The following is a 16,458-nucleotide window of genomic DNA, read 5'->3' as shown; positions in this document are numbered from 1 at the left end:
TTAAACAGCAGCTGCAGCAAAACCTGGCCTCCTTGCTGTTAAAATTACAATCACTTCTTCATGTGTCACAAAGTGCAACTCAAGAAATGCTAGTGAACTTGGATCAACTGCTCTTACTCTCTAAACCACTAATGAAACAAACAGTCTCGCAAATTCTAGAGAAACATAATTGTAATGTGAGCACTGATGTCATCAATGAAATTGTGAATGGCATAGTAGACAATGACGTTCTTCACAGTTGTACTTCAAAAGATGGACCTTTGTCAACAGCAAAAAGAAGGAATAGTTATTGTGATAGGAAATTCCCTGTGGTGAAGCCAATTGAGTACACCATAGATGGTGCAAAACATTCCACAATGTACGTCCCCATCCTCACAATGTTGCAAGAGCTACTTTTAAAAAATGATGTTTTAGAGCAAGCAATGGAAGACATCTGCACAACCAGGTGGCCAATATGCATCATATCGTGATGGATCATTTTGTAAAGACAATGAAATGCTTCTAGTGAGGAGTTTAAGGTTGCTGTTCAACTCTATATTGATGATTTTAAAGTAGCCAACCCACTTGGTACATCAGGAAAAAAGCACAAAATATGCTGTGTTTACTGGACTTTAGCCAATATTCCAAGCAAGCATCGTTCAACGTTGCATACAATACAGCTAGCATTGCTATGCAATTCCAGTGACTTGAAGACTTGTGGATATGCAAAGGTTTTGAGCCACTGTTGAATGACTTAAAAATTCTGGAAACAAAAGGTGTCTATGTTGACACTTTTGGAGTATGTGTTTAAGGTACTGTGATGTGTGTAGTGGCTGATAATTTAGCTGCACATGGACTTGCAGGGTTCAAAGAGCGCTTTAGTGGAAAATACATTTGCAGATTTTGTCAGGCAATGAAGGAGGACATTCAAACATACGAGGCAAGGACTTTTGAGATGAGAACAAAGGAAAGCCTTGATAATTTATGTAACGACATAGAATCAGGTATAAGTGCAGAGAACTATGGTGTGAAGAGTGCTTGTGTTTTTTCACAGCAACTACAGTACTTTCATACAACAAGTGGATTTCCTCCAGATATTCTTCATGATTTCCTAGAAGGTGTTGTACCGGTAGAGTTGTCTCTGTGTCTACAAGAATTGATTAGAAATAAGTGTTTCTCGTTGGAACACTTGAACATTGCTATGGTCAAGTTTCCTCATGAGAACAGTGACAAAGTTGATCGACCTCAGCCTATACCTAAGAGCGTTGTAAAAAGAACAATGATTGAAGGCAATGGCCACAAATCTCACATTGCTTAGGCTTCTTCCTGCAATAATTGGCTCCGAGGTAACAGAGGATGAGACAGCTTGGGAGATTTTGATGGATTTGAAAGACATTGTGGAACTAGTGTTGTGTCATGTGTTCACAGAGGAAGTGATTCAGTACTTGACTTTAAAGATATCCGATCATAGACAACTACTGCAGGAGGTATTTCCAAATGTTCAACTGCGTCCAAAGCATCACTTCATTGAACACTATCCACAATTGATACTGCGTTTTTGTCCACTTCTACATTTCTGGAACATCAGATTTGAAGGAAAGCATAAAGTATTTAAAAATATTGTACATGACGCACAGAACTTCAAGAACCTACACCAAACCCTTACTTAAAGACATCAGAGAACGATGGCACATCATTTGGAAACTTTTTTAAGCCTGCCGTTGAGACATTCACCGTAAAGAACATATTTTTGAACACTCTTCCGACTGTAGCACAGGATTATATACAGGAAATAACTGACAGCGCCTCGGTGTACAGCACTTCACATGTTGTTGTAGACAACACACATTTTGTCAGTGGCATGTTTGTGTGCACTGGACTACATGGTGGTTTGCCCCAATTCAAACAAATTGGAAACATCATACTCGTCAACAATCAAACTCTGTTTGTATGCCAAAGCTGCCAGTCTTGGCATATAGAGCACCTGCACTCCTATGAGGTGACAACAGAAGAGTCATATGTTGTAACAACACCATCAGATCTCCATGACTTCATGCCTCTAACTGCATACAGACTGAATGGACAACTTGTCCTTACTACTAAGCACTTCATACTTTTGAGCAGGTAGAAAAGTAATCTATGTTCCTCTGTCCTACAGCGATATGGCTGACAAGTCTGAACTCTTCAGACTGAGAGTCCACTTAGGAGACGGAGGCATTGAACGGGTGACACTCCCCTGTCGTCCAGATTCTGTCCCTCAACTGACTGCTTTACTGCGTGAAAAATGAGAAGTTCCATGCAGTGTCCTTGTCCAGCTTGAAGACCCTGATTTTGGTGGCCAGCTATGCAATCTGAGCAGTACTCATGAGCTACAAAACATGGGAACTGTCAAATTGATCAGAGTAATGGAATTGGACTGTAGCAGTTTTCAATTGCCTTTGTACTTTATTTTAGGTATGTGCAGAGTACCATCGCATCACAAACCAGCAACTCCAGGATTCGTTTTATTCCATGTTGGACCAACACACAAAACGCTTGCTAGCCCTATCCAGAGAGAAGCAGGGAAAGACTGGAAAAAATTGACAGAAGATAGCTACCATTCTGAATTTGTACAGCCAGGTATATAAATTAAATCAGTAAGCAAAATGTAAAGCAAGTTAAATGATTGGGGTGAATAGTTATGCACGCTCAAGTTCTGTTTTTTTCGTTTGTTTCACACAAAAAATATTTTGCATCTTCAAAGTGGTAGGCATGTTGTGTAAATCAAATGATACAAACCCCCCAAAAATCAATTTTAATTCCAGGTTGTAAGGCAACAAAATAGGAAAAATGCCAAGGGGGGTGAATACATTCGCAAGCCACTGTATAGTTCCTGTTTGTAATGTTTCTCCGATGTGAACACTGATCGATCTGTTGTCCTCAGATGTCTTCCAGCAATACTCCAAGAGGATGACTCTGGAGTGTTCATAACATGCACGGTGGGCTGTGCGAGGTTGTTCAAATATTCTTTGACCCAAAATAAAGGAGGGGAGAAACTACTTGTGTGTCTTCATAAGTGTTTATTGTGTCCTTGATTTGAAAAACAAACTGTAAAATACCAATACCAAAAACATTTATGGTGCTAAACAATTGTAAATAGTTACATTATCCTATAAGGAAAAGAGATTAGGGATTTTTTTTAAACAACTGAAGACGACTAAATATTTTGTTGGCAAATGCCAACTAAAATGTCTGCCTGCATTTGATTTGGTCTGTGTGCCTTTAGTCAAACCGGTCACAAAAATGAGAAAGTCATGCAATACTATTGGCCTTTAATATATTGAGTCTTAACATGTACAGAGATACAAGACTAACTTGACTTCAGTTGGTGTAGAGTTTCATTGAAAGTGTTACTGTTTGGGAAAACTGAACATTGGCATTGTTAAGTTACCTTACAAATCAGTGATGAAGTTGTTGGCCTCAGCCTGAATCCTTGTATATAGGAAGCTTTAGAGGCATTGGCCACAAATATCACATTGCTGAGGTCCCAGAGGATGAAAATGGATAGGGAATCTTCATGGAGTTGTAAGGAGAGGTCTTTTGCATACATGTGTAGTGTTGTGGACCGGTACATATAAGGAAGTTGGGGAAACAACGTTCGCACACACTGTCTACTTGCATTTAGAAAGTTTATTTGTCCGTTTAATGATTCGGCCCTACACCTTAGTTCAGGACCGAAACATTGCGTGCATAAGTACATTTTATAATCTGCAAGTATAACTTTGTTTTGTAAACATAATGGAGTGAACAATTGTTGTGGAGGAAGACATTTTAATTGTCAACAATAATCTTCATCTTAAACAGTTAAATGTAGTGACGTTGTCGGCACATCACTACCTCATTATTTTGATTTTATATCCTTCAGCACAGCTTTTAATTGAATGGAAGCTACCACATCAGTTGAACGTGTTAATTGGAGAAGGGTCATTATACTGTGCTTATGTTTTAATAGTTAAGTTGTTGATGGGGAATGTTGCAATGTTACACAGTACTGAATTGATTGAAAGTTGGGGTTTTGTTATCTGAGCCTTTTAAAAGTTACAGCATATGTTCAAATGAGTCATGATGTACAGAATTGCCATTTATCTATTGATGGAGCTTAAAATAGATGAATCATGTTTTGCATTCATGTAATTAGAGATTTGTGGTTCTGAAGATGCAGTGTTTTAAAGAAAATTTAATTAAATTTTTTAAGAAAAAACTGTTGTAAAGCTAACTTGCTTTAGAGTAGTTGACTGAAAGAAAGAACTAGGATTTTAAGAGTAGTTTTTGACTTTGACTGGTTTCCACAAATTATTTGAGTTCCGTAACAAAAAAGATCAAGTTACACAGGACTAAAATGTGATAATTTTTTTTACAGTTCTATGTTTAATTTACTCAAAAGTTGTATGCAAACTTGAACATGTTGATTCAGTATTTGTTGAATGCACTCCAAAGAATAGAGTAACTAAAGTCATTAATTACAGTGATACAACATGAATGATTTAAGTTATTAATCAAGTGATATTAACATATAAAATATAGTAAAATTACTTGGGTTTGTAAGTAAGTTGCGCAAAGGTTACACAGTTTGGATACTTCAATTTAATTCACAGTGACACGATAGAACCAAGTTAAGTGGCAAGTTGCCATGGCTTTAATGTTTTGAGTACAAACAGAACTTTACAACTAAAGTTATTGTGGGGAGTAAAAGCAAGTTAATGGACAGACATCTTTTAAGTATTCTGCACCCAAACAATATACTTCAACATGTTGCCCTGACACCAAATATTTTTGTAGATTTAGCTCAAACTATTATGTTTATGACACACACACTTACCCCACCAGACATGCCACCAGGGGTCTTTTCACAGTCCACAAATACAGAACAAATTCAAGAAAGTGTACAGTACTATATAGAGCCATTATTGCATGGAACTCTGTTCCATCTCATATTGCTCAAATAAACAGCAAACCTGGTTTCAAAAAACAAATAAAGCAACACCTCACGGCACAACGCCTCTCCCCTATTTGACCTAGATAGTTTGTGTGTATGTATTGATATGTAGGCTACGTGTGCCTTTAAAAAAAAAATATGTAGTTCTGTCCTTGATCTGTTCTTGTCTATTAATGTTCTGTATTATGTAATGTTTCATGTTTTGTGTGGACCCCAGGAAGAGTAGCTGCTGCTTTTGCAACAGCTAATGGGGATCCTAATAAAATACCAAATGTAACTCTGAAATTACCATTAGTGGACAAAAATTATTTAAGTGTGTGTTACACTACTAATCTACTTCATTTAGCAAACTATGTTGAGTACAATGTACTTAAAATATTTCTCTACTTACTAAAACCTTTAGTGTTTCATCAACTTTAAATTGTGGCCCATTTGGGATCATGTGACACTTATAGTTTGAGTAAAGCCAGCTCTAACGTAAGTAAGTGTACTCTAGTATACTAGTGCAGCGGGTTTCCACAAAACTTTTGAGTAATGATAACTAATAAGGGATTCTACCACACAGGAGAAGAGAGGGAGAGAAAAAAGGCAGTAGGAGAGTGAGGGGAAGAGAGAGAGAAGAGAGAGAGGGGGAGAGAGAGAGTAAGAGCGCAAGTAATTACACACTTAATGAAAATAAATGAGAAGCTTTAAATCGACCTTCTGAAAACCCACTCCTAATTCACCTCAAATAGAAAACACATGTACTGACCTTTAGAATAAACATAGAGCCACTCAGGTCTGGGCCTACCTGCTCAGAACCAATAAACAATACATTCATCTTTTATAGTTCTCATTCTATCTTTTACTGGGCCCTATTTCCTTACCACTTGAGCACACTATTTATCAAACACACACATGCTGTCCCTCTCTCTCTCTCTCACACACACACACACGTATGAATAAAAGTATGGGCTTTTAGTTGTCTCAGTAGGCCTTGTCCATCTGGAGAACAGGCCGGGTGTAAAGGTTTCTATCCCAGGGGAGTGTAACACACTAGGGTTAGATTTCACCTGCAGCCCAACCTCAACACAAGGCCAGCCAGTCAACCACCAACCGGAGAGAGAGACAGGGAACGGAGAGAGAGGAAACAGAGAGAGGGAAGATGAAACGGCATAGAGAGAGGTAGCTGAGGAGTCACACACACGTAGGACACACATACACACAGGATGAACAACAGTATATCAGTACTTACATATAGAGGCACTTCTCCTCTGTTCAGCTCCATGTTCTGAGCTTCTGATGAAACAATAAGAAGAAAAGGGACACGATCACATATATTATTATATTATTACAACCATAGTACAACTGCAATAACGAATATGTAACAACAACCCTGCATACATCTGATTAACAACACACTGTAATCATCAAAACAATGATCAGCATGCCATGTACATATCGCAGATTTTGTCCAAACTCTTCTCTACAGTAATTCCAGTACTGAAGCAGTTTATGAATTGGGCCGTCAGAGCAACAGCCTCACAAGGCTCTACTCTACGTGCGAGACACAACCTAATCTTCTCTTCATCCTGGTATGTTTGAACATGAGGTCTTCTATGAAACACTGTTATCCTTTTAATATTATCCCATTTCTCCTTCCATTCATATTTCTATTTTTTACTCCATGGGAAAGAGCGATCCAATCGGTCTGTCGGTGTCTAGAATACATGTATTTTACCTTAAGTTTCCCAGAATTAGAGAATTATCTAAAATTGGAAGGCTTTAGTTTGCAGTCGGTCTTTGCAGGGTACATGATTTGCTGGGTTTCTCTGTCTATTTGGTGGCAGGTTGCAGGAATGGAGGACACTGTGCTGAAAGTGTAACTTTAACCACTTGCATACAACTTATCCGGTGTGAATTCACTCTCAGCTGTTTATGTGTGTGAATACTGCATGACTTCAAAGTGAAAGAGAGATGCTGTCAGCCCTATAGAGGTATAGCTCAGTCTTGACAAGGGAATGATGAGAAACAACTAACGTAGAGGAAAGCAACCAAGAAACCTTCCTTGTCTTATGAGTTAAAATGTCCACTGTCGTTACATGATAAAAGTCCCTCAAATTACATCAAAACCCCATGAGATTCACACAGAGATTTTGACAGGTGATTCTCTGAGTGGTGTGCTAGAGGGATGTCACAGGAAATGAATATCACTGTCCTTTTCACTGACTGTTGCTACTGTAGTCAGAGGGTATCCTTGTCAATAGATAAGGTGCCTGATGCCATGGGCTGAGGTGTGATTTTCATGATCCTATAACAGGTATTACTATTATCTGGTATTGTCACTCATGATATTATCATTATATAATGGTATTATCACTCTCATGGCTGTGGAGTCAGAAAAAAACATTGGAACTATGGATAGAAAACGGAACTTCCATAATATGGGTGTAGGGTAACAGTTTATGTGTGTAGGGTTGCTGTTTATGTGTGTCACTGTCTGATGTAGAATAACCTGTATGTTCTCTTTCGGTATCTCACTATGGGATATCGTTGGACAAGCCTATCACTACGGAAGGTCCAATCACACAACATCTGTCGAAGACAGACAGGTCAAGTGGTGAATGAGGAGAGGCCCTACTCATTATAAGTCGCCATGCCCCGCCCTCTGGTCATTCTCGCTCTCTTCCTTGAGAAGATCACTACGCTCTCTAAGCTTTCCTCAGCACGACTTGATCCCTGTCGCTACCAAACGTGGGACCTCAACTTCTAGTCAGCAGTGTTGAGTACTGACTGAAAGGAAAGTTTTGCTTTGAGTAGAATTCGCTTCGTAGATACCCATAGACTTCCAGTCATTGCGCTAACGTAGTTAGCATTGGCTCGTGAAACTTCCTCTAACTTCCTTCATACTGGACACAGAGACACAAAAATGGTATCCACTAATTAATCAGACTCTGGGGAAGTAGATGAAAGGCCTCATTGCCAAAATCCCAAAGTATCCCTTTAACTCGAGGATAAAACCACTGTGTGTCCCTCAGAGTTATGGAACCTGCGACCACTTCTCAAGGAGAACCGAGCACAGCACCTGCCACAGCACCAGCACACCCCTGCCCCAGCACCGGCTAGCCATGTGGGGCTATGATAGCTGGCAAGGAAACCCACTTCGTGTATCCCCTGCTTGGGGGAAGAACATGCACAGATGGCTCTCGCTCACCCGGAGTCCTGCGTGCATTGTAAGGACCGGCCTCAAACGGAGACTGCATAGAGCAGCCCCTCCTCGAGGCTCCTCTTCCTCCAGCGGCGAGGAGGCAACTCCACAACCACGACCCCAGACTTCCTGGGCCCCCTCCCCGAACTTCCACCCACTGTTTGACGAACATGCAGTGGGGGAGGGGGAGCTCGTTATCGAAGAGGATGACGACGACTTTCCATGACGAAGACAAGGGGAAAGAGGAACTCCAAGCCCAGGGCTCGAGGCCCTCCAGTGCCCTAAGCGGAGCTCCGAAACCCGAGGAGAAGTACAGGCTTATTGATGTCTGCAAGCGGGCTGCAGCCAAACTCAATATTGGGTGGCCTGCGCCTGAGGGGGGCGGCAACGCCGAGAGGGACTGGTTCGATGGGAAGATAATCCCCTCTCGCACAATCTCGGGGAAGCAACTCCTCCCGGCAGTCCCAGCCTTTTTGGAGGAAGCCAAACGTAACCAGGAAAAGTCCCTGTCCAGCAATGCCCTGACTAGGGATTTTGCGGCTTTGAACATGCAGGGCATGGAGGTGCTGGGTTTCAGCAAGCCTCCGGTTGTGGAGCAATCCTTGGCCAACCATCTCAACCCCAGCCGTGCCTCCTCTCTGACCGACATGGCCCTTCCTGGAAAGATGGAGCGCTTCTCAGTCTCAATCCTCCAGAAGGTCTACGAGCATGTGGCACATTCAGCATGGACTCTGAATGTCACATCCCTACTGATGGCCTACCAGGCGGAGCTGTTACAGGAGATGGGCAACCTCCTAGGCATCGGGACGGCTATCCCTGATCTCTGGGAGGAAACCTGCGTTGTTGCATATTTAAACCTCTGTGTCTCCAGAGGCACCATCCAAAGCTGTGGGTGCACTATGAGCCTTGCGGTGGTGTGGGAGAGAGACCTCTGGCTGAACTTGTCCAGCCTATCGGACAAGGAGAAGGCAAACTTCCTTGATGCTCCTGTTGAGCCCAAAGAGCTGTTTTGGCGGGCGGCCACGCCATGCGGCAGAGGTGCGAACTTCACAAGAAGGACTTCGCCTTGCCTCGCAGATCTGGGAACCGTGGAACCCCTGCAACAAGACAGCATGGCTTTGCGGCAGGGAGAGGGCAGTACACAGGCGTTAGGGCCGCTAAAACCCCAGCGACGCAGCAGACTGCGAGCACCCAGTCAAGGCCCAATAACAGAGGCAGCCAGTAGGGGAAGCGGTCCATCGTTGCAGCCGCCCCGCTGATTCCCCTGGAGCGAAGAAGGGGAGGCCGACCTAGAGGTCAGTCCCCAGCAGCAGAGAGGGGAAGTCAACAGTTCACACCATGTTCTGGCCTGTCCCCTCTCGGGCTGAGCGCAGACCTTCCTCCCCCAAAAAACGGGGGAGAGGCGCATCTGCGCTCCAAGAGCCCTATGCCCTGTGCAGCGGCTCATTCCTATGCGTTCACCCACAGGGAAGATGGAGGGAGTTCACTCAACCCTAGATCTGGGACAATAAACCGAAAATAAATAGACACAGACCACACCAATCACTTATCACAGGCATTTTGCTGATATCGTTCATTACGATAAGTAGCCTATACTAGAGAAATGTGAAGCAGCAAATGAAATAAGTTTGCACATATTGGTGATTGTAAATGGGATAATTGATGGCTACAACCATCAAACTAGTAGAAAAATAACTTGTAGGCAACTCGTTACAAAAGCAGTGAACTGGAGCCCTGGGTCCTGTCCACAGTCACAAAGGGGTACACACTGCAGTTCGCTATGAAACCACCCGCTTTCAACGCCCCATTTTGGACCTACGGGTCCTCAACAGTTATCTGAGGAAGTTCACGTTCCGTATGCTTACGCTCAACGTGCTGTCTCGCTCTATTCGTCGAGGCGACTGGTTCACTACAGTTGACCTACAGGACGCTTATTTTCACATTAGCGTTCTGCCAGGTTTCTCAAGGTTCGCCTTTCAGGGCATGGCCTACGAGTACCTTGCTGTCCCCTTCGGGCTAGCACTAGCCACCCAGGCGTTCAGCAAGTGTGTGAAAGCAGCTCTGGCACCCCTAAAGCGGCTCTGGCTCCCTGGTTCAAGATCAACCAGAAAAAAGAGCTGTTTGGTGCCCACACAGAGAATAGAAAGAATACCTGGGCGTCAGACTGGATTCTCTCTCTTTCCGGACCACACTATCGGACGGCCGCATCACGTCGTTCCATCAGTGCTTCGCCCTGGGGGCACTCGGTTACACTCAAAACGTGTCTCAGAGTGCTGGGGTTGATGGCTTCCACCATCTCAGTAGTACCACTGGGATTACTGAGGATGAGAGACTTCCAGCATTGGGTCTCTGCCCACTGCTTGTGTACTCAGTCACCTAAATCGAAGGATAACGGTGACCACAGACTCTCTCAGTCCTCCCCCACTGGAGGAGCCCCTTAATCTTCATTACAGGCACTCTCCTAGGGGTAGTGTTAGCAAGGAAGGTGGTGACGACAGACGCATCACTCACAGGATGGTGCCCCAGTTCATGAGGGAAGAGCGGTAAACGGGTATAACTATGGTAAGGTGGTAAAACTACCTTGACCTGCTGACAGTATTCCTACAACAGTCATGCTAATCACATTAGCGCACGTTAGCTCAACCGTCCCATATACGGGACACCGATCCCGTAGAGGTTAATCCGCTTTACAATCGGTGTAGAACCTAACTGGCATACATACACAGCGCGTGAGTTTCAAGTTTGGGGAAGATCATTTTCACCAAAAACATGCACTTTTATAATAAAAGCATTACATGCATAATCGCATTTGTGCTCACTTTTGAGAATGGTGTTTTCCTGCTAATGGAACATTTGTGCTTACAACCTACAGCTGTGTGCGCATTGCTGCACTTATAATGTGAAGGAATAGCCTAATAGTTTATCAAAATGTTAAGCTAAACGTTCTCATCTGTTGCATCAGGCTCATTGCTTAAAACAGGTTTTTTGATGCAAGTGGTTGTATTATTATTATTATCCCCCCCACAGTTCCCCAAGAGCTGCCCCTCAACCATCCGAGACCCCCCCCCCCCCCCCCCCCCCGAGAAAAATTAAAATTATTCCATTCCCCACCCCCAAGACCCCGTCCCCCAATGCACCAACAAAATGAACAAAAGAGAAAAAAGAAAACAACAATGCAAAAAAACAAAAGACATCAAGGACAACAAAAATCATAACAGCAAGGCCAACTGAATCTGTTTGACTGCATGTATGACACTATTTACATGTGTGATTGTGTGTGTGTGTGTCCATGTGTGCATTTGAATGGGAGTGTGTGTATATGCATGTGTAGAAACACCTGCGCGGCATCCTCAGGCAAACAGGCATTAGCTGTAACAACGTTGCCCCTCAGTGTCATTCAAACTTACTTCTTGTTTTATTTTGACTTGATTATTTTACCGTCATTCTATCCCCCGCCCAGCAACTCCACTCTCACTTGTCTCCAATTCCACATCCCAACTATCAGCCCATCCCACCTGGCCACCCTCTTCGGATTTCTACGCACCATATAACTTTCAACTATGCTGTGATGTTAACATACAATTTGAATCTATCTAATCGAATAGAATCCACAGATTGCGAGTGGTTGTATTAATTTGGGATCTATCGCATCCCACAACTGTCGCAGACTATGTTTGGAATATTTATTTTTAGCACAGAATAGGTCAACTTTTGTACTATGGGGGATAGCAGATTGACATACAGTGGCTTGTGAAAGTATTCACCCCCCTTGGCATTTTTCCTATTTTGTTGCCTTACAACCTGGAATTAAAATGGATTTTTGGGGGGTTTGTATCATTTGATTTACACAACATGCCTACCACTTTGAAGATGCAAAATATTTTTTATTGTGAAACAAACAAGAAATAAGACAAAAAAAAACAGAAAACTGGAGTGTGCATAACTATTCACCAATCTTGAATCTTTAAGTCATACCACAGATTCTCAATTGGATTGAGGTCTGGGCTTTGACTAGGCCATTCCAAGACATTTAAATGTTTCCCATTAAACCACTTGAGTATTGCTTTAGCAGTATGCTTAAGGTCATTGTCCTGCTGGAAGGTGAACCTCCGTCTCAGTCTCAAATCTCTGGAAGACTGAAACAGGTTTCCCTCAAGAATTTCCCTGTATTTAGCGCCCTCCATCATTCCTTCAATTCTGACCAGTTTCCCAGTCCCTGCTGGTAGAGCACGGCGCTTGTAACGCCAAGGTAGTGGGTTCGATCCCCGGGACCACCCATACACAAAGAAAAATGTATGCACGCATGACTGTAAGTCGCTTTGGATAAAAGCGTCTACTAAATGGCATATTATTATATTATTAAAATTTACATTTTACATTTACGTCATTTAGCAGATGCTCTTATCCAGAGCGACTTACAAATTGCTGCATTCACCTGATAGCCAGTGGGATAACCACTTTACAATATGTTTTTTTTTTCTTTCTTTGGGTTGGGGTAAGGGGGGGGGGTAGAATGATTACTTTATCCTATCCCAGGTATTCCTTAAAGGGGTGGGGTTTCAAGTGTCTCCGGAAGGTGGTGAGTGACTCCGCTGTCCTGGCGTCGTGAGGGAGCTTGTTCCACCATTGGGGTGCCAGAGCAGCGAACAGTTTTGACTGGGCTGAGCGGGAACTGTGCTTCCGCAGAGGTAGGGGGGCCAGCAGGCCAGAGGTGGATGAACGCAATGCCCTCGTTTGGGTGTAGGGACTGATCAGAGCCTGAAGGTACGGAGGTGCCGTTCCCCTCACAGCTCCGTAGGCAAGCACCATGGTCTTGTAGCAGATGCGAGCTTCAACTGGAAGCCAGTGGAGTGTGCGGAGGAGCGGGGTGACGTGAGAGAACTTGGGAAGGTTGAACACCAGACGGGCTGCGGAATTCTGGATGAGTTGTAGGGGTTTAATGGCACAGGCAGGGAGCCCAGCCAACAGCGAGTTGCAGTAATCCAGACGGGAGATGACAAGTGCCTGGATTAGGACCTGTGCCGCTTCCTGTGTAAGGCAGGGTCGTACTCTCCGAATGTTGTAGAGCATGAACCTACAGGATCGGGTCACCGCCTTGATGTTAGCGGAGAACGACAGGGTGTTGTCCAGGGTCACGCCAAGGCTCTTTGCACTCTGGGAGGAGGACACAATGGAGTTGTCAACCGTGATGGCGAGATCATGGTGAGAAGGTGGCACCACCACCATGCTTCACTGTGGGGATGCTGTTCTCGGGGTGATGAGAGGTGTTGGGTTTGCGCCAGTCATAGCGTTTTCCTTGATGGACAAAAAGCTCTATTATAGTCTCATCTGACCAGAGTACCTTCTTCCATATGTTTGGGGAGTCTCCCACATGCCTTTTGGCGAACACCAAACGTGTTTGCTTATTTTTTTCTTTAAGCAATGGCTATTTTCTGGCCACTCTTCCGTAAAGCCCAGCTCTGTGGAGTGCATGGCTTAAAGTGGTCCTATGGACAGATACTCCAATTTCCGCTGTGGAGCTTTGCAGCTCCTTCAGGGTTATTTTTGGTCTCTTTGTTGCCTCTCTGATTAATGCCCTCCTTGTCTGGTCCATGAGTTTTGGTGGGCGGCCATCTCTGGGCAGGTTTGTTGTGGTGCCATATTCTTTCCATTTTTTAATAATGGATTTAATGGTGCTCCGTGGGATGTTAAAAGTTTGACATTTTTTTATAACCAACCCTGATCTGTACTTCTCCACAACTTTGTCCCCACCAGTTTGGAGAGCTCCTTGGTCTTAATGGTGCAGCTTTCTTGGTGGTGCCCCTTGCTTAGTGATGTTGCAGACTCTGGGGCCTTTCAGAACAGGTGTATATATATTTACATTTACATTTAAGTCATTTAGCAGACGCTCTTATCGACTTACAAATTGGTGCATTCAACTTAGGATAGCCAGTGGGACAACCACATCTTGATCACAGTAAGTACACTTCTTCAAACAAGCAGCTGTGAGCAAAGTCAGTGCAATCGGGACAACTACATCTTGATCACATATATATACTGAGACCATGTGACATATCATGTGACACTTACATTGCACACAGGTGGACTTTAATTAACTAATTATGTGACTTCTGAAGGTAATTGGTTGCACCAGATCTTATTTAGGGGCTTCATAGCAAAGGGGGTGAATACATATGAACGCACCACTTTTCCGCTATTTATTTTTTTCATTTCACTTCACCAATTTTGACTATTTTGTGTATGTCCATTACATCAAATCCAAATAAAAATCCATTTTAAATTACAGGTTGTAATCCAACAAAATAGGAAAAACACCAAGGGGGATGAATACTTTTGCAAGGCACTGTAGGCTAGTGCTTTTGCTGTTTGTTAGGCCTACTCATCTTGTTGGCTGACGAAAAGTGCCATGTGGACAGTTCTTCCAATATTTTCAATATGCACCTAGGAATTGGATAAGGACCGCGCAGTTGCGTCGGTCTTCACTTGTAGCCTGTGAGAAAGAGGTGCTTTGGCATGCAGCAGGGAATTATAATTATTATATTCAGCCCAAAAGGCATGGATTTTTTTAGGGGGCATTACGGCCACACAAAGGGGATGCAGCCAGGAAATTCGAGGCATTATCAAGTGCTTGTCAAATTGTGAATGAGACACTGATGAAGTGTGCACAGCCTGCACAAAAAACTAAGCAGAGCTCATGCCTTTCAAGCAACTTCTTTCAAACCATCATTAGAGTCTTATGGTGCAGCATTAAGAATGTATTAAAAATCAAAACATATAGCCCAAAATTTGTATCACAACTAAAGTTATATAAATTACTCTAAATTAAGGATATAGGAGTACCTGTTTCTTTGTTAACCGCTCAACACAGAATAGCTGCATGTGTGCACTCCCTCAAATCCTTTGGTTAAAATATCCTTTCTATTTTATTCAGTTATGTTCAATTGTATTCTTCATACTATAAATTAATGCTACGGCATTCTAAGAAAATCTTGTATGCTAAATGAACTAGTGTAGCCCACAGCCAAATGGCATAGCCAGATGAGGGCCTAACACAAGGACAACTCAGTGTGCTATTCTGTTCTTCTGAAATAGACTACATTTTCTTCATATCATGTTTCTTTAGACCGGTTTAAATAGATCATGGTTTATTGTGATGCTGTAGGCTATATTACATGGATTTATTAGACTTGTTTTAATGTAGATGTTCCAAAGGTCTGCATCAGTGGCTTGTAGGCTATGCGTGGAAGCCAGGAGATTCTAAATGTGTTTGTTAATTAACGGTCAATTACCTTGAGACCGACAGTTACTTGCTTGACAATCACCGGCTGACAAAATTTCATGACCGCCACAGCCCTAGTAGTGCATACAACCCAGTACATCACTGGGGCCGAGCTCCCTGCCATCCAGGACCTCTATGCCAGGCGTTGTTAGAGGAAGGCCCTAAAAATGATTGATTTGATTTGAAGTGTTGAAAGACTCATTTTTAGAAGCACATACCACAGGCATAGAAGTTGGTCAAATTAAACCAAAAGTCGAATAAAGTGAGTAAGGTTAAATGCACAGAATAATCTGATTTTGTGGATAGTCAGATTAATATATAATAGTTTAAAACGTTTGCATGTCTTGCAAGAATAATTATTTTCCTAATAATCCTGTTTATATGGACACTAATGGTGCGCAGGTCAGCTGTTTGTTCACCCGCATCCACCTGTAATTGCTAATAACCCATCCGTAGCCGCCCGACTATATGTGATAATGTGAAAACCCGACCATAACCCACTAATATAGAAAATGCGCTGTAGACTAGTCAGAGATGGTGGAAAGATTTGACAGGGGGTGCAGGATTCTTTTTTGCCTGATTTAGATATGTTTCTGCTTAGAATTTACGACGCTTTGGTGGGCTTTAAGGGACAAAAATAAAAACTATATATATACAGTGAGGGAAAAAAGTATTTGATCCCCTGCTGATTTTGTACGTTTGCCCACTGACAAATACAGTGGGGGGAAAAAGTATTTAGTCAGCCACCAATTGTGCAAGTTCTCCCACTTAAAAATATGAGAGAGGCCTGTAATTTTCATCATAGGTACACGTCAACTATGACAGACAAATGGAGAGAAAGAAATCCAGAAAATCACATTGTAGGATTTTTAATGAATTTATTTGCAAATTATGGTGGAAAATAAGTATTTGATCACCTACAAACAAGCAAGATTTCTGGCTCTCACAGACCTGTAACTTCTTCTTTAAGAGGCTCCTCTGTCCTCCACTCATTACCTGTATTAATGGCACCTGTTTGAACTTGTTATCAGTATAAAA

General features: G+C 42.8%; 1 protein-coding gene across 1 annotated transcript in view; it reads right to left on the bottom strand.

Moving 5' to 3' along the window:
* LOC311100048 (rho guanine nucleotide exchange factor 28-like) overlaps positions 1-16,458 on the bottom strand; it is a 132,365-nt gene that overhangs the window by 112,175 nt on the left and 3,732 nt on the right. Inside the window, 1 exon segment of the mRNA XM_084140790.1 lies at positions 6,189-6,232. Within this exon segment, the coding sequence (XP_083996916.1) occupies positions 6,189-6,221 (33 nt within the window). The 5' untranslated portion in view covers positions 6,222-6,232.

This window comes from Coregonus lavaretus (assembly GCF_964263955.1).
Source record: "Coregonus lavaretus genome assembly, chromosome: 24".
NCBI lineage: Eukaryota > Metazoa > Chordata > Actinopteri > Salmoniformes > Salmonidae > Coregonus > Coregonus lavaretus.
The sequence above is the reverse complement of the archived record's forward strand: the minus strand, read 5'-3'. Positions and strand labels throughout refer to the sequence as shown.